General features: G+C 40.5%; 1 protein-coding gene across 1 annotated transcript in view; it reads left to right on the top strand.

Moving 5' to 3' along the window:
- Positions 1-19,391, top strand: part of srd5a1 (steroid-5-alpha-reductase, alpha polypeptide 1 (3-oxo-5 alpha-steroid delta 4-dehydrogenase alpha 1)) — a 38,994-nt gene extending 19,603 nt beyond the window's left edge. The window contains exons 3-5 of the mRNA XM_048618083.1: positions 6,211-6,312; positions 6,406-6,556; positions 17,278-19,391. Of these exons, the coding sequence (XP_048474040.1) occupies positions 6,211-6,312; positions 6,406-6,556; positions 17,278-17,344 (320 nt within the window). The 3' untranslated portion in view covers positions 17,345-19,391. The remainder of the gene's footprint in view (positions 1-6,210; positions 6,313-6,405; positions 6,557-17,277) is intronic.
- Positions 19,392-19,799: the final 408 nt, after the last annotated feature.

The raw sequence follows: 19,799 nt of genomic DNA, 5'->3' as shown, positions 1-19,799 counted from the left end.
GGGTGGGCTTGTAAGGTGTCATGACCTCAGAGTCTGCAAAGAGAAATAGACAGGCTAAGTAAACAGTGAGCAACATGGCGGATGGAATGTAAGAATATAAAAACAGGAGCAGGAGGAGATTAAACATCCTATCGGATCTGCTGCACCATTCAATATGATCATGTGTAATCTTGTACTTCAAGTCCACTTTCCTGTGCATTTTTCCCATTCTTCTAAACTGCAAAGATTATAGACCTAATTTGCTGTGTCACTCATCATCGATCAATTCTGTCACCCCAGACTCCAATCTTGTGAACATCAACTCTATTGCCTCCAATGGAAGTATGTCCTTCCTTAAATATGGAGACCAAATCCACGCATAATATTCAAATGCGATCTCCCTAAAGCCTGAACAAATATAGCAAGACTGACTTATTTTTGTCTTCTGCTATACATCTCTGTAACTCTTTGATCCACTTATGGTAAAGGCCAACTTTCCATTTGCATTCCTTATTGCTTGCTGTATTTGCATGCTAACATTTTGTGATCCTTGAACAAATGCAGCCAATTGATTTCAATATAAACGTTGGCAAGTTCCACAGCTTTATATAAAAAAAATTACTACTAAAGTAAATAAACTTGCACTTTGTCACATGATACTTCACCTGGCAGCTTATTTTCCACTCCATTGATCTGCCTATATATCATTTATATTGAGTCTCTTGTTTCCTATCCATTAAGCAATCCCCTATCCATGCAAATCTATCACCACCAAAGAAAGTCATAAGCATTATCCTGTGCATTAACCTTTTGCGTGGTGTCGTGACAAATGCCTTTTGGAATTCCAAGTATGCAACATGTGTTAATTCTCTTTTGCCAAACTAGTTAGATCCTCAAAAATGAATAAATTTATCAAACAGGATTTCTCTTTTATAAAATCATGCTGAATTGTTTTAATCGCAACTTTCTAAGATTTATTTAATATTTGGTTCCAGCATGTTCCAAGTGACTGAAGTCAGATGCAGTCCTGTCATTCTCTTCTCATTCTCTTGATCGCTTGCCCACCTCACCCCCTACAGCCTTAACTATTAACGTAACATTTGCATATTTCTAATCTGTTGGGACCATTCCAGATATGCAATTTTGGAAAATCATAACCAGTGCACCCAGTATCTGTGCAGTCATCTCTTTTAAATGCTAGGATGTAGGCTATCAGTTCCTGGAGATTTGTTGGATTTTGGCCCAGTGCATTTTCTCTGCTAATATTAATTACTTTAACTTCACTTCTATTGATTCTGAGGTTAGCCTCAATTCTAGTAAGGTTACAAAGTGTAAGGTTAGTCACTTTAAAGGAACATAATTTTTTTTAAAGAGGCATGAGACATTTAAATGTTGATGTTCAGTGGAACTGGAATGTACTTGTGCTTGGAGCACAGGAGATTTGCGTTCAGGTACATCAAACCAGCAGAAAGGCCAAGAGCATATTGACCTTCGTTGGAAAGGGATTGGAGTAAAAGAATAAGAGCATTTTGATCCAGCTTTGCTGAGACTGCGCCTGGAATACTATATGCAGATTTGCCCTCTGTATTTTAAGAAGGATATATATTAGAGGCAGTAGGGTGAGGCTTACAAAATTGTTATTTGGAATGTATGGATTATCCTATGATTTGAATATATTCTGCAGAGTTTAGAAAAATGAGAGGAGATTTTACGGAAGCATAAGACATTCTGAGGGAGACTGAGATGATAGACACAGAGGTTGTTTACCCTTCCTGGGCAAAATGGGGTTCAGCCTCAAGAAAAAGGACAATCATTTAGGACTCGGACGATGAGAATTTCTTTCACTCACTCAAATGTTTGTGAATCTTGTGTGAATCCTTCCTCATTCCAGAATATTGTTCCATCATTGAACATACATAGTCTCTCAGGAAATGAGGGAATATGGAGACAAGAGGGAAAGTGGAGTTGAGGTAGAAGATTAACTACAATTACTCTGGCAGTACAGGTTTGAGAGACTATGTGTAATTTTCTATGATTTCATGGGATGTGGGTGTCATTGGCTGGGGAAGCATTTCTCATTTCTAATTGCCGAGAGAAGGTCATAGTGAGCTGCCTTCTCAAACCACTGTAGTAAATGGATTCAGGTGCCCCCACAGTGCCGTTAGGAAGGGATTTTCTGCAGTTTAATCCAGCGACAGTGAAGGAATGTGATATTGTTCAAACTTGGGATGATATGTGACTTGGAGAGGAACTGGCAGGTGGAGCTGTTTCCATGCATCAGCTGCCTCTGTTCTTCTAAGAACCTCCAGTCCACCTCCAACACAATTTTAAATTTCTGTCTGTGCCTTTCCTACATTCACTCCAGCGACATTACCAACAGAACTTTATTCAATTTCATAAATAGAATCATAGAACTTCTACAATGTCGAAACAGGCCCTTCGGCCCAAAAGTCCACATAGACCCTCCAAGCATCCCACCCAGACCCATCCCCCTATAACCCACCTAATCTACACATCCCTGAACACAACAGGCAATTTAGCATGGCCAATCCACCTAGCCTGCATATCTTTGGACTGTGGCAGGAAACCAGAGCACTTGGAGGAAACCCACGCAGACATGGGGAGAATGTGAAAACTCCACACACAGTTGCCCGAGGGTGGAATTGAACCCAGATCCCTGGCGCTGTGAGGCAGCAGTGCTAACCACTGTGCCTTCTAGTTTACTTTCCTTCATACCTGCTACAATCCTAAATTTTCTTAGAGTACAGAGCTGTACAGCATGGAAACAGACCTTTCAGTACAACTTGTCCATGCTGTCCAGATATCCTAAATAAATCTAGTCCCATTTCCCAGCATTTGACCCATATCCCTCTAAACAACTTGCAATTCACATACCAATCCAGATGCCTTTTAAATGTTGTAATTGTACCAGCCTCCACCTGGCAGCTCATTCCATACATGCACCACCCTCTGTGAAAATGTTGCCCTGTGGGTCACTTTTGAATCTTTCCACTCTCGCCTTAAGCCTATGCCCTTTAGATTTGGACTCCCCCACGCCTTTTACCCTATCCATGCCCCTCATGATTTTATAAATCTCCGTAACCCCTCAGACTCCAACACTCCAGGGAAAACAGCCCCAGCCTATTCAGCTTCTCCCTATAGCTCAAACTCTTCAACCCTGGCAACATCCTTGTAAATCTTTTCTCAACCCACTCAAGTTTCACAACATCCTTCCTATAGCAGGGAGACCAGAATTGCACATAGTGTTCCAAAAGTGGCCCAACCAATGTCCTGTACAGCCGTAACATGACCTCACAACTCCTATACTCAATGCACTGACCAATAAAGGCAAGCATACCAAACGATGTGCTCCACAATAAAATATTAGTTACCCACATCATAAAATGCAGCACCTCACATTTATCTAAATTAAACTCCATCTGCCACTCCTCAGCCCATTGGACCATCTGATCAAGATCCTGTTGTACTCAGAGGTAACCTTCTTCTCTGTCTGCTGCACCTCCAATTTTGGTGTCATATGCAAACTTACTAACCATACCTCGTAAGTTCACATCCAAATAATTTATATAAATGACGAAAAACAGTGGACCCAGCACCGATCTTTGTGGCACAGTGCTGATCAGAGGTTTCTAGTCTGAAAAGCTGCCCTCCACCACCACCACCCTCTGGCTTCTACCTTTGAGCCAGTTTGTTGTCCAAATGGTTAGTTCTCCCTGTATTCCATGTGATCTAACCTTGCTAACCAGTCTACCATGAGCAACCTTGTCAAGCACCTTACTGAAGTCCATATAGATATGTCGACTGGTCTGCCCTCATCAATCCTCTGTGTTACTTCTTCAAAAAACTCAATCAAGTTAGTGAGACACGATTTCCCACGCATAAAGCCATGTTGACCATGCCTAATCAGTCATTGCCTTTCCAAATACATGTAAATCCTGTCTCTCAGGATTCCCTTCAACAACTTACCCACTGCCGACGTCAGGCTCACCAGTCTATAGTTCCCTGGCTTTTCCTTATCACCTTTCTTAAATAGTGGCACCATGTTAGCCAACCTCCAATGATAGAAAATCTCAGCAAGGGGCCCAGCAATCACTTCCCTAGCTCCCCATAGAGTTGTAGGGTACACCTGATCAGGTGGTGGAGGTTTATCAATGTTTGTGTTTTCAACCATCCAGCAGCATCTCCTCTTCAATATGGACATTTTACAAAATATCACTATTTATTTCCCCACGTTTTATATCTTCCATATCCTCCTCCACAGTAAACACTGATGCAAAATACTCTTTTAGAATATTCCCCCATCTCCTGCGGTTCCACATATAGGCAGCCTTGCTGGATTTTTAAGGGGCGCTATTCTGTCCCTAGTTACCCTTTTGTCCTTAATGTTTTTGTGGAATCCCTTTGGATTCTCCTTAACCCTATTTGCCAAAACTATCTCATGTCCCCTTTTTACCCTCCTGATTTTCCCTCTTGAGTGTCCTCCTACTGCCTTTATACTCTTCTTGGGATTCACTCAATCCCTGCTGTCTATACCTGTTGTATGCTTCCTCCTTTTTTCTTGATGAAAACTTCAATTTCTCGAGTCACCTAGCATTCCCTACACCCAGCAGCCTTTGCCTTCACCCTAACAGGAATATACTATCTCCGGACTCTCATTATCTCATTTTTGATGGCTCTTTTACCTGCAGGATCTTTTACCTAAAAATATCCGGTCCCAACACCAGCACCACCACCACCACGTTTGAGCACCACCTCCCCACCTCCCCCCAACCCCGCCACCCCCGCCATCCCCGCCATCAACTTTTGAAAGTTCTTCCCTAATACCATTAAAATTGGCCTTCCTCCAATTTAGAACTTTCTTTTACATCCGGTCTATCCTTTTCCATCACTATTTTAAAGTTAACAGAATTATGGTCACTGGCCCCAAAGTGTGCCCCCACCGACACCTCAGTTACCTGCCCAACCTTATTTCCCAAGAATTGGTCAAGTTTTGCACCTTCTCTAGTAGGTACATCCACATACTGAATCAGGAAATTTTCTTGTACACACTTAACAAATTTCTGTCCATCCAAGCCCTTAATATTGTGCCAGTCCCAGTCTATGTTTGGCAAGTTAAAATCCCCTACCATAACCACCCTATTATTCTTGGATAACTAAAATTTCCTCACAAATTTGTTTCTCAATTTCCTGCTGACTATTGGGGGTGGTCTGTAGTACAATCCCAATAAGGTGATCATCCGTTTCTCATTTCTCAGTTCCACCAAAATAACTTCCCTGGACGTATTCCCAGGAATATCCTTCCTAAGTACTGCTGTAATGTTATCCCTAATCAAAAATGCCACTCCCCCTCCTCTCTTGCTCCCTTTTCTGTCCTTCCTATAGCATCTATACCCTAGAACATTAAGCTGCCAATCTTGTCCATCCCTCAGCCGCATCTCTGATTGATGTTATATACCAGTCCTATGTTTCCAACCATGCCCTGAGTTCATCTGCCTTACCTGTTGGGCCTCTTGCATTGAAATAAATGCAGTTTAATTTAACAGTCCTACCTTTGTTCTCTGCTTTGTTCCTGCCTGCCATGCCTGTTTGACCTGCTCCTTTTCCCACTGTACCAATCTCGGACTGATCTCTTTCCACACTATGTACCGGCACCCACTTCCTCCCCTTACTACTTTAAATCCTCCCAAACAGCTGTAGGAAATCTCCCTGCCAGTATATTGGTCCTCTGCCAATTCAGGTGCAATCCATCTTCCTTAAACAGGTCACTCCTCCCCAGAAGAGATTCCAATGATCCAAAAATGTGAATCCTTCTCCCCTGCACCAGCTCCTCAGCCACGTATTCATCTGCTCTATCCTTCAGTTCCTACCCTCCCTAGCTCATGCCACTGGGAGTAACCAGGATATTACTACCCTTGAGGACATTCTTTTTAAATTCCTACGTAACTTTCTATATTCTCTCCTCAGAATCTCATCGTTTTCTCTTCCTGTGTCATTAGTTCCAATATGTACAATGACCTCCTGCTGGTCCCTGTCCCCTCTGAGAATATTCTGCACCCTCTCTGAGATGTACTTGATCCTGGCACCAGGGTGGCAACACACCATTCTGATGTCTTGTGACTTTTCAGTATTTCTTTGTAAAACGAAATGAAACTTTAAACAGTTGACAAAAAAATGAGGAAGCACTTATTAACTGCAACCTCTTGTTTTAAGGTTTTGCACTCTGGGTTTTTGGTCTATCAGTAAACCTACATTCTGACCATATCCTCAGAAAACTACGAAAACCTGGTGAAACAGTATATAAGATCCCACACGGTGAGTGATTTATAGAACAAGATTCTGGTCAGCCTTTAATTAAGAAAGTTAGAATTAATTTTTTTGAACAAAAAATTCTCTTGTGTTTTAAAGGAGGAATGTTTGAGTATGTGTCTGGTGCTAACTTCCTTGGAGAAATAGTAGAATGGACTGGGTTTGCCATAGCTTGTTGGTCACTACCTAGTGCAGCATTTGCTATATTTGGATTTTTCATTCTTGCTTCTCGGGCTACACAACATCACAGGTAAGGTTCAAGTTAAATTCAGTATCCAATCTGTTGTTTAATTCAGATTGCTTTCAGTGTTGTAGAATGATGCAATAGTAGGCAGATCTATGAAGAGGAACACGCAGCTTTGGTTCTCCTTACCCTTTTGAGTTAGTGAACTCAGCAGCTTATTGGCTTGGATAAGGAAAGTAAATGTACTATAGCCAAGTTTGCGGATGACACAAAAATAAGTGGGAAAGCAAGTGGTGAGGATGGCACAAAGAGTGCACTGAATAATATAGTTAGATCAAGTGAACGGACAGAAGCTTGGCAGATGGAATATCATGTGGGAAAATGTGAAGTTGTGTAATTTGGCAGAAAGAATAGAAGAACTGAATATTATTTAAATTGTGAAAGACTAGAAAGCTACAGAACAGAGCAAATTGGGATGAATCACAAAAAGCTAACATACAAGTTCAGCGGGTAATAGGGAAAGCAAATGGAACGTTGGTCTTTACATCAAAGGGAATGGAAAATAAAAGTAGGGACATTTAACTAAAACTATATAAGACACTAGTCAGACCACAGATGGAATACGATGAACAGTTTTGATTCCCCTGTCTAAAGAAAGTTACAGTGGCATTGGGCGCAGTCCAGAGAGATTGACTAGGCTGATACCAATACGGGGGTGGGGGTCATCTTCAGGGGTGGGGGAGACATCTTATGAGGAGAACTTGAGTAGTTTGGTTCTGTACTCTTTGGAATTTAGATGAACTTCATTGAAACATACAAGATTTTTCGGGTACTTGACAGGGTAGATGCGGAGAGATTGTTTCCTCTTGCAGGAGAATCTAGGACCAGAGGGCATAATCTCAGAATAAGGGGTTGTGCATTTAATCATATGTGAAAGAAGTTCTTCTGTGAGGGTAATGAATCTATAGAATTCTTTATTATAGAGGGATTTTGAGCCTGAATTGTTACGTACATTCAAGGCCAAGATAGGCAGACTTTTAATAAGTAAAGGGTGTGGGGAAACAAAGCAGAAAAGTGGAGTTGAGAATTATCAAATTCATTGAATGGCAGAGCAGACTTAATGTGCTAAATGGCCTACTTCTGCCTCGTGTCTTATGGTCTTTTGATAGTGGAAGCCTAGTTTGCAGATGAGCTGGAGATAAGGAGTATGTTTGCATTTTCCATACGTTTGTTCAGAACTTTATTTAAGCTACATTTGTAATAATATGTGTGGCTTGAGTACCTCGTATTAGAAAGGACACTGAAGCTTCAGAGAGCATGCCATACCTCACCAAGATGATGTCAGAGATAAGAAACTATATTATGAAGTTACACCTAAGGTTCTAAGTTATTCCAACTGGAGCAGAGGGACCTATAAGGGAATTTAAAGGAGGATTTTAAAATTATGAAGATTTTCAATAAAAAAAAAACTATTTCCCTTGGACAATGATAAGGAAACTAGCCCTAGGAGGTTGAGGGGAAAATTTAAAGGATTAAAAAACACTCAGTCATTGAAGCATGGAAGTATTGTGACAAAGCTCACATTTAAGGAAATGTTGGATCAATATTTGAAAAAGAATAGTTAATCCTCTCCCAATGGTTGCCTCATTGTCCTTCTGAATTTTGTAAAGTTATGAAAGTTGATGTTAACTCTTAGTTGGCCACTAATAGTGTTTAGGTCTAATCTGTGTGCCAGAATGGGTTTCAGCATTGAAGTGTGACGATATATATACTGTACTTATCTGGGCAGCTATGTTTTTTGATGATTTGTTTAGCATTGTCTTGATGCCAGTGTCGGCCGTGAGTCCGTTTATAACTCTTTACGTCAGCTTGGATATTCTCCTGGCTCTGTTTCATTTCTCCACCTTTTTTTTCATCAGGTTACACTGATGCGCACAACATTCCTGCCTCTCAAATGCAATGTAGTTCTATTGTTTCAACAAATCTTCAAACACTTTCCTTTCCCAGAAAGGGTGCATAAGAGCATGCCAGGATCAGCATCAGGCATACACAAAAAAACAGATGGTGTTAAGCTGCTGAAGCTAAACTTGAATACAAAACAGTGGAGGCAGCATGCAATAGTGAAGTGATCTTGCATCCAATGGATCAGATCAAAGCACTGCAGTCCTTTCACGTCCAGTTGTGAGTGGCAGTAGAAAGTAAAATGAGGAGGCGGTAGCTTCAAAAATATCCCCATCCTCAATGAGCTGGGAATCCAGCACATCAGTGCAAACGACAGGGCTGAAGCATTTGCAAGCATTTTCAGCCAGAAGTGCCAAATGGATGGTCCATCTCAGTCTCCTCCTGAGACCCCAGCATCACCATTGCCAGTCTTCAGCCGATTTAATTCACTTCATTTGATATCAAAAAACAACTGAAGGCACCGCGTGCAGCAAAGGCTATGGACCTTGACAATATTCTGGAATTAGAACTGAAGACTTGTGTTTTAGGCTTAACTGTTCCCTTAGCCAAGCTGTTCCAGTACTGTCACAAAACTGGGATCCACTCAAAAGTACTGAAAAATACCATCCAAATATTTTGTTTACAAAAAGCAACATAAATTTAATCCTGCTAATCATTGCCTCACCAGCTTTCATCTAATCATCAGCAAAACATTCCGAAAGTACCAGAAACTGAACTGGACCAGCCATGTAAATACTGTAGAGGGGTTAACGTTTCGGGCCTAGACCCTTCTTCAGAAATGGGGGAGGGGAAGGGGGTTCTGAAATAAATAGGGAGAGAGGGGGAGGCGGATAGAAGATGGATAGAGGAGAAGATAGGTGGAGAGGAGACAGACCGGTCAAAGAGGTGGGGATGAAGCCAGTGAAGTCGAGTGTAGGTGGGGAGGAGATAGGTCAGTCCTGCTCCTCTGATGCTGCTTGGCCTGCTGTGTTCATCCAGCTCTACACCTTGTTATCTCTATGTAAATACTGTAGCCATGTAAGTGGGTCAGAAACTATGAATTCTGTGCCGATGAACTCCCCTCCTATCTCCTCAATACCTGTCCACCAGCTACATGGCTCAGTTCAGGAGCGTAATGGAATACTTTCCACTAGCCTGGATGGTTGCAGCTCCAGCGACACTCTGGCTTTGAAGCCATTCATGAAAAAAATACCCTGTTTAATTGATACACCATCCAACAACTTAACCTTCACTCCCTTCTCCACCAACTCTCAATGGCAGCAGCATATACTATCTACAACATGTGCTGTAACAACTCACCAATTCTTCTATATCAGCACCTTCCAAGCCCATGACCTCTACCACTTAGAGGTACAGTGGCAGCAAATACATAGGAACTCCAAGTCACATGCCATCCTGACTTAGAACTGTTCCTTCAGTGTCGCTGGGTCAGGACCCTGGAACTGCTAACAGCACTGTGGGTGTTCCTTCACACCAACTGCAATGGTTAAAGAAGGCACTTCATCATTATCTTTTCCAGGGAAATGAGGGATGATAATAATTGCTGGCCTCAGCAGCAATGCCCACTTTCCCTTGAACAAATAAAAGAATGTGGTGGAAGTTGTTGTTGACAGTGGTATCAAGGGACTAGTACACAAGAGGAACCTACTCACTGGTACTCAGTTTGATTTCTGCTAGGACTACTCAGTTCCTGACCTCTTTATATCTTGGGTCCAATAACGCACAGACACCCAGGAACAAGGGACAGTCAGGGCCAATGTAATTAAGGATGTTACCGAGATTGGAAGGTTTAGGTTATAAGGAAAGGCTGGATAGGCTAAAACTATTTCCCCAGCGTGTGGGAGGCTGTGGGATGATCTTACAGAAGTTTATAAAATCATGAGGTGTATAGATAAGGTGAGCAGCCATGGTCTTTTCCCCAGGGTATTAGAGTCCAAAGCTAGAGGACATAGGTTTAAATTGCAAGGGGAAAGATTTGAAAGGGTCCTGAGTGGTAAGTATTTTGGAATGATAGCATATGAATGTATGGTATATAGTGGATAGTATTTGGAATTGTGTATAAATGGAATGAGTTGCCAGAAGAAGTAGTAGATGCAAGTACATTTACAAGAATTAAAAGACATTTGGACAGGTATGTGGATAGGAAAGGTTTAGAGAAATATGGGCCAAACACAGGCCAATGGGAATAGTTCAGTTTAGGAAACCTGAGTCGGTATGGGCAAGTTGGGCTAAAGTGTCCGTTTCCATGTTGTCTGACCCTGGCACTCTAAGTGAAATGAGTAAATCCAAAGTAGAATATAGTTAAGAGCAGGCACCACAGTTTGGTAAATTGGAATGCATACCCTATGGGAAGACATGGGATTCTACAGGTGTCCTAATGACCACGTGTGGGATGTTCTGCCAGCTGCAGAAACTTGAACTAAGAGTTAATTGGGTAGCACATTCAGAGTGGTGGTCACACTATAGCTTAAGGGCCAGGAGACAGAAAGGGATTGAGTGACCACCAGTCCGTCCAAGAAAAACAAGCAGGCAGTGCAGGACCTCCCTGGGGTCCCAGTCACAAATGAGTTATCTGTTTTTAGAAGCTGATAAGAGCATTGGTTCCTTAAGGCGGTGCAGTTAATGCAATTAGATGTTTATGGCAGCATGAGTGGCTCAGCTGTACAGGAGGGGACTAAGAAGAAAACAAATGTAATAGTGATAAAGAATTCATTATTTAGGGGAGCAGACAGGTATTTCTTTGGCCATAGAAGTGATCCCAGGATGATATGTTGCTTCCCTGGTGCCAGGATAAAGAATGCCACAGAGAAGTTGTAGGAATTCTTTTGGTGGAGGATAAACAGTCAAATGCTTGTCCCAATGAATTTGTTAGGAAGGGAGATGTGGTTCTAAATGAGAATTTTACAAAGCTATGTAGACAATTGGTGAGCAGGACCTCGCAAGTCATAATCTCTGATTACTCCCAATGCCACAAGCAAGTGAGTACAGAACTAGGAGGATAAAGCAGATGAATGCATGGCTGGAAAGATGTGCTTTAGACTCCTGGGACATGGAGATTGGTTCTGGAGAAGATGACACCTCACAAGCTGGACAGGTTGCACCTGAATGGAGTTGGGACAGAGTTCCTTCAGGAGTGTTTTGCCAGTGCTGTTGGATGGCTTTGAAACTAGCTTGGCTGGTATGTGGGATCCAAGAGAGAATGTTATGGAAGAATTTGAAGGTGTACAAAGTACTTGGAGTGACAGGTAGCACCAGGATAGAGAAGAGTAAGTTTTATAGGTAAAGTCAGAGTAAGGGAGAAAATAATGAAATCTAAATTGAGGTGACTGTTTTTAATGCACAGAGTGTAGTAAATGAGATTGGGGAGTCACAGGCACACGTTTCCATGGGACAGTATTATATTGTGGCTATAACAGAGGAAGGAAAAGTCTGGGTGTTTAATATTCCTGTGTACAAGGTATTCAGAAAAGATTAGAAATGAAAGTAAAGAGAAGGGGGTGGCTCTCTTGGTTGAGGAGTGCAGTCAATTGCTGGAGAAAAAGGATATTTCAGAAGATCCAAGCACAAAATCCATTTGGCAAAAGCTAAGGAACAAAATAAAAGTGCAATTATGTCACTCATTATAGTCTACAGACCCCCAACTAGTGGTGAGGATGTAGAGGGAAACTTCCTCTCGGAAATTCTCTGAATTTTCTCCATGGAGTTTACAGATATATGCCAACATTTATAGAGTAGTTGTAATACGGGACTTTAGTTACTCAAATACAGGAAGGGATATTGATAGTGTAAAGGGCGCTGAAGGGCAAGTGTTCAGACGAATAGCCTACAGCAGCATGTATCTAGTTCAACAAGAAAGAATGCCCTTTGGACCTGGTTCTTGGAAATGAGGTGGGCCAAGAGGATCACATGTCAGTTGGGGAATATGGGAGGGGCATGGCCGAGGTATTAAATGAACACTTGGCCTCTATTTGCCATCTTAATTATTTGTTGCATCTGCATGTTAACATTTGTGTTGAATTCACAATTCCACCCAGATCCCTGTGTGGCACTCTTTTTTGGTGTTGGTCTTCATTTAAAGAATAGTGTGCCTTTTGATTCCTCCTACCAAAGTATCTGACCTCATACCTTCCTACATTGAAGTTCATCTGCCATGTTTTTGACCAGTCACTCAACCTTTCTGTATTCCTTTGCAGATTCTTTATGTCCTCATCACAACATGCCCTTCCACCTATTTTTGCTCAGTGTAATGAAATATCAGCTTAAATGTCATTGCTCATACACTGACGTTCCCCTTTGTTTATTTGCCCCAGCTTGCTTTAGACAACTCTTTCTTCATAACTTGTATTTGTCCATATTTAAGTTGAGGACATTGGTTTTGAGATCCAAATTAAATTTTAAATTCTGCCACGTTGTGAAGGCAACCCTTTAAAAGATCCCTAATTATAAGCTCTCTTATTATTCCAATCTCATTACATAACACTTAATCTAAAGTAGCCTGTTTGAAGACAGGTTCTGCAACTGTTTGAAGAAACAATCCTTGATGCACTCTACAAATTCATTTTCAATGTTATCCTTACTCATGCAATTTGCCAAGTGAATATGAAGATTATAATCACCCATGACAGTTATAATGCCCATCCTAAATGCCCCACTTATTTCCCAGTGTATGCTTTATTCTACGGTAAGGTAAATTATTGAGCACCTATGGATCATTCCCAGCAGTAACCCTTGCTATTTTTTATTTGCATCCAAACTGATTTCACATCTCTATTACAGCTACATCACTACTCATCACCACACTGATACCGTTCTTTAGTAACAATGCTACCTCGCCTCCATTTCCTTTTCACCTATTTTTTCTGAGCATCAATTTTTTTTTGAATACTGAGTTCACAGACTTGGTCACAGTCATGCAACAACATCTCTGTAATAGTTGTCAAGTTGGATTCATTTATTTCTATACTATTATTCTGTTCTAATCTATTTGTGCCATCAACTCATCCATTTTGTTACAGATGCTAAGTGCATTCAGATAAAGAGCTCTAAGCTTTGACTTTTTAAATTTATTCATTGTTTTGGGATGTAGGCGTTGCTGGTTGGCCAGCATTTATTAGATGCTCCTAATTGCCCTTGAAAAGATGGTGGTGGTGAGCTGGTACTGCCTTTTTGAACTGCTGCAGTCCACCTGCTGTATGTTGACCCACAGTGCCATTAGGGAGGAAATTCCAGGATTTTGACCCAGTAACAGTGAAGGAATGGTGATATCCTTCCAAGTCAGGATGGTGAGTGGCTTGGAGGGGAACTTGGAGGTGGTGGTGTTCCCAGATATCTGCTGCCCTTGTCCTTCTATTTGGAAGTGGTCGTGCATTTGGAACGTGCTGTCTGAGGATCTTTGGTGAATTTCTGCAGTCCATCTTGTAGATAGTACACACTGCTGCTACTGAGCATCAGTGGTAGAGCGAGTGGATGCTTGTGGACGCAATGCCAATCAAGCGGGCTGCTTTGTCCTGGATGATGTCAAGCCTCTTGAGTGTTGTTGGAACTGCTCTGAACCAGGCAAGTGGGGAGTATTTCATCACATGAAAGCCAGACCAGGAAAGATGGCAGTTTCCCTCCCTAAGGATCATAAAATGAACCAGATGGGCTTTTCCTGACAATCAACAATGGTTTCATGGTCATCAATAGACTCTTATTTCCAGATTATTATTAAATTCAAATGCCACCATCTGCCATAGCAGGTTCAAACCCAGGTCTCCAGAGCATTAACTAGGTCTTTGGATTAATAGTCTAGCGATAACACCACTAGGCCATCATCTTCCCAATATTGTGGTTGAGGAGTGCAATTAAGAAATTTACTTAAAATATTTAACATCCTAATTAATTCATTAAACCAAACAGAGATAGCTGGGCAAGTGATATGTAGTAGCTGAAGTACTACACATCACCAAGTATCGATAGATGCCGGTGCCATCCACAGTGACCATATCTGCAACAAATGTCACTGTTTGCAGATCTTCATCTCAGAGTTGATACATTGCAACACATCAGGGAGGGAGAAAGGTACCTGGACAAAAAAAAAAACAAGACACAGATTCTGAAAACTAAAAACAAAAACAGAAATTGCTAGAAAAACTCAGCAGGCCTGGCAATATCTGTGGAGAGAAAGCTGAGTCAACATTTCAGATGCAGAGACACTTCTTCAGAACTGAGATACCCGGACACTGTGATTCAACAGGCTCTGTCAAACCTTTGATTAATTACGTCAAATTTGGTCTGTGGTCACGGACATATAGCGTGTGACTATGAGAGAGATTCTCCCTTCCAGTGTGGACAAGGTTACAGACAGCAGCAAAGCCAGAGATCCCAAAGGCTGTGTTACATACCTAATGTTGATTGTCAGGAAAAGCCCATCTGGTTCATTTTATGATCCTTAGGGAGGGAAACTGCCATCTTTCCTGGTCTGGCTTTCATGTGATTCCAGACCCACAGCAATGTGGTTGATTCTTGACTGCGCATTGAGATTAGGGATTAGCAATAAATTCTGGCCTAGCTAGTGATGCTCACATCCCATGAATGAATAATAACAAAAAAAATCTCCTGATTTAAGCCACTTGTCTAACGAGACTGACTATTGAAGGTTTGGAAGGGAAGTAGAAAAGCAAACGAAATGATGAAAAGAGTGGCATCTTACATACGGGAGTCTCAAAGTCTTCTTTAGGCAAATAAATGGTAAAAGGATGGTACAAGGAGGAGTGAGAGCAATTGGGGAACAAAAGACATTTACAAATGGAGGCTGTAGTATGGATGATTTATTAAGTGAATACTTTGCATCTGTCTTTACCAATGAAGATGCAAGCAAGGACATGTTGACAAAGGAGGAAATTTAGACACTGAAGGGTTTAAAATTGCTAAGGTGTAGGAATGGTACAGACTGTCTGTACTTAAAGTCAATAAGCCACTGGGAACGCTTGAGATGGGTCTAAGGATACAAAGGGAAGTAAGAGTGGCAATTGCAGAGACCCCCATAAATTCTTAGGAAAGAATTGCATTTGACTAATTAACTGTACTTATTTGAAGAGGTAACAGAGAGGGTTGATGAGGGTAATGCTACCGATGAAGTGCACATGGACTTTCTAAAGGCATTTGATTCACCACTGCACAACAGAGATGTAACCAAAATTGTAGCTTATAGAATAAAAGGAGCAGTAGCAAAATGGACTCTACATTGAGTTACAGGAGACGAAGAATAGTGGCTAATGGATGTTTCTTGGGCTGGAGAAGGTTTTGTGGTGACAATCTCGATGGCTTTTTTTTGATTTATTAATGACCTAAACCTTGGTGTACAAGGCACAGTTTCAAAAGTTGCACATGATATGAAACCTGGAAACATTGTGAACTGGGAGTCAGATAGTGTGGAGCTTCAAAGGGGTAAAGTTGCTGGAGTGGGTGCACAGGTGGCAGTTTATGTTTAACGCAGAGAAATATGAGGTGATTCATTTTAGTAGAAATGTCATGGAGTGACAATATTAAATAAAGGATATAATTCTGAATGAGATGTAAGAGCAGCAGTACCTGGGTGTATATTTGCATAAGTTATTAAATGTGGTAGGACAGGTGAAGAAAGTGGCTAATAAAGCATACAGTCCCCTGGACTTTAGGGGCATAGAGTACAAGAGCAAGGAGTTATGCTGAACTTGTATATGACACTAATTTGGTATAATGTCGAGTTCTAGGTGCCTTAGGAAGGATGGTGCACTGGAGAGAGTGCAGAAGTGATAGGAGAGAATTGTTCCAGCGATGAAAAATTTCAGTTGTGAAGATAGGTTGGAGATGTTAGGACTGTCTTCCCTTCAGAAAATAAAAGTTAAGAGGAAATCTGGTAGAGGTATTCAAAATCACATGGGGGCTGGAGATAGAGAGAAACTACTCGTAAAATGGTCAAGCACGAGGAGGTGCAGATTTAAGGTGGCATTGAAACAAAAGCTAAATGAGAAGAACCTTTTTCACACAGTGAGCTTTTAGGGTCTAGAATGCAAAACCTGAGAATGTGGTGACAGGTTCAACTGAAGTGCTCAAAAATGCATTAAAATTTTGTTTGAAAAGATACAATGTGTAGAGTTACAGGGAGAAGACAGAGAATGAGTCAGTGAAATGCTCGGTTGGAATGCTGTTGAAGACATGGTGGGCTGAATGGGCTACATCACTGTAATAGTAATTCTGACAATATTTGACAGCATCCAGGAAAAGCAGCTGATTGACACCCCATCCATCAACTTAATCATTGACTTTTTCCACCACCAATGCAACAGTGTTATCTATGTACAAGATGCAATGCAGCAATGCACCAAGGCTCCTTTGACATAACACCTTCCAAATTCTCAACCTCTACCACTTAGAAGGACAAAAGCAGTAGAAGCCTGGACATATCACTACTTAAAAGTATCCCCACTATCCTTACTTGGAATTATGTTGCCATTCTTTCACTGTCACAGGATCAAAATCTTGTAACTGCCTTCTTGGCAGCACTGCAGATATACCTGCAGCAGATGGACTGCAAAGGCAGTTACGAATGAGCAATAAATACTTCCCCTAATCTGCAGTACAAATGTCCCATGAAATAATTTTGAAAAATGATTTTTTTGGTATTACCAATCTTTAGCTGACTTTAAACTTATTTAATAAACTTTAACCAAACACAGACTTTACTATTTGTTTCAGACATGTAGAAAGTAATAGTCAATGTTATAAAAATGAAAACCAGTAAGTTAATGTTCCAAAATATTTGTGTTTATTCTTTCAAAATATATTTTATCTTCTCATTGCAGATGGTATCTGGAAAAATTCGAAGATTATCCTAAGTCAAGAAAAGCTTTGATACCTTTCCTGTATTGAAATGGCAAATACATATAAATGGTTAGATTCTCCACTGGAAACTAGATCATTTTGTATCGATCAGTGAGAAGTTGATGTGCGTACCTCTGAAGTCAGAACTAAATGCACCATAAAAGCTATGACTTGTCCACTTCAGTGTAAGAACCCATTTAACTGCAGGAACAGTATCAATCACTTCTGCACAATTCCTCTGACCTGTTTAGTCAACTTTTACAAGCATGGAATCTTATTTCTTCAAGTTTAAATAATTTCAAGAGGCCTTTTAGCAAAAATAGAAAATATTTTTGTCATTTTTCATTTCGATCTTTTTATTTTCCTTTCTTAATGCAATCCCTCCCCCACTGACGCTATTTCAATTTTCACCTGTTTTACTATTCAGTCTGATTTTTCTCACTGGCATTCCCTGGTTCAGGGTCTCTGTTGTTCATTGAAACACTTTAAATCTGGTTGAGAAATTACACAGTTGCTTGCTCCATTCACACAAATCAAGATTTTTTGCTAAGTGAGCTGTTTTAATTTACAGCAAATTTCAGTGCAAAATCCCATCCAATGCCTCTGACCAGATGTAATTAACTAACATTTTCACTGCTGAGACTAAAATCTGGTCCGATGAAATTCTTGAAATGGATAGTATAACTAATTTGCTGCCTTTTCTTATTAAATGATGCTTTCCAATATAATTGGCACAGTGCTAAGTTATATCATCACCCCATCTTCAACAGTAGGATGAAACTATCAGATAAAAATGGAATTCATAGATCAAAATTATGTATGCTGAATAACAGAACAAAAATATTGCCTGGGAATTTGTTACAATCTGACTTTATTCGGCTTGACAGGGGGTTGATTTTATTGAAAGCCATTATTATCTTGCGACCATACATCTGCAAAACACAAATAGGTAATTTATCCCCTCAAGGCTGCTCCGACAATCGAGGAAATTATGGCTGATCTGCGATCTAATTCTACACTTACATGCAGAAATTTGCTATCCAAACTGTCCTGCTACTTCATAACTTTCCTGGTTTCACATCAAACTTTTTGTATGTTGAGCAATATCTATAAATAGATTTTGACAAAACTGTATATAACTGCACCAGTAGCAACCATATCTCCTCAGCTTTAATTTTGTATTCATCGCCTAACTGCTGTTCAAATGATTTTAGCTATCTTCCCATGGGTATTTAAGTTGTTTGTAATAAATATGGAGGTTAACAGCTATAAGAAAATATTGTCTTTCTCATTTGCTACCAGCAGATCTTTAGCTATTCCTAATACAATTCAAATCCTTTATCTACATCATGCTCAATAGTTTCCCTAACATTAGTACCAAATAGCCTGCAAAGTAACAATTTCACCAAATATTCCATGCCACCTGCTTTTATCATTTAAGATTAAAATAATGCAAGACCCTGGCCACCTGAAACATAAATAGAGATACTAGCAGAGAAACATCTCTCTCTCCGTAGCTGCTGCTGTACCTGATTTCCAGCAGTTCTTTCAGTTTTTGTTATGCTGCTATACTTGCTGTTTATTCCCAGCATTTTCTGTTTTCATTTTTCTCTTAGCCTTGGTTCCATTAAAGTATCATGGTAGCAATTGTGTGGCTAAATCATATTAGACTCACCACAACAGTAACTCTGAAAAATGAAGTGCTTTACCTTTCTCGCCAACTTCACATTCTGGATACTTTCAGGTCAGTTATGACCACTCTCCCATTACAAACTGGAACCACTAGATGGCAATAATCCACATGCAGTTTTACATGTTGATATGTTGCAATTTACATCCCAGGAAACAATCTATTATCAGTTCTAATTTGTTATCTTATTGCACCACAAGCAAACAGGATACTGCAAAGAAATCAATGGAATTTTTTTTTTCAGAAATAATTAATGGGGAACAAAGAATCACAGTCATAGGTCGCCTTGCTGCAAAATAATATCCGAACATTGTGATCAGTGTAAAATTTTGCTTCTTGCCACAATAAAAATATTTTTTTTAAAGTTTGTCAAAAGCAGATTTGAATAAAACAGGCTATTTGTTTTCATTTCCTTTGTCACCATTAGACTTGACTCTTCTAACCACTTCTGTTTGGTGTACCAATGTCTGCCCTCTGTAAATGTGAAATCATTCAAAACTGCTGCTTACATCCTACTCGTGCCGAGTCCCATTCCCCTATCATCCTTATGCTCACTGGCCTTCACCAGCTCCTGGTCAAGCAGCATCTTGATTTTTTAAAATGCCTGTATAACCTTGCTCTCCCTATCTCTTTCTTCCACCAAGTCAACAATTCTCTGCGATATCTGTGTTCTGCTAATTCTGGCCTCTTGAACACCCCCAAATTTAATCACACCACAGTTGGTGGCTGTATCTTCAGCTGCTGAGGCCCTAAATTCTGGAATTCCTTCTACAAATCTCCCTACTTCTCTTATTTAAAACATTCATTAAAATC

Source organism: Rhincodon typus, chromosome 2 (genome assembly GCF_021869965.1).
Source record: "Rhincodon typus isolate 14 chromosome 2, sRhiTyp1.1, whole genome shotgun sequence".
NCBI classification, from domain to species: Eukaryota; Metazoa; Chordata; class Chondrichthyes; order Orectolobiformes; family Rhincodontidae; genus Rhincodon; species Rhincodon typus.
Note: the sequence above shows the minus strand (reverse complement) of the source record. Positions and strands in the feature narration are given on the sequence as shown.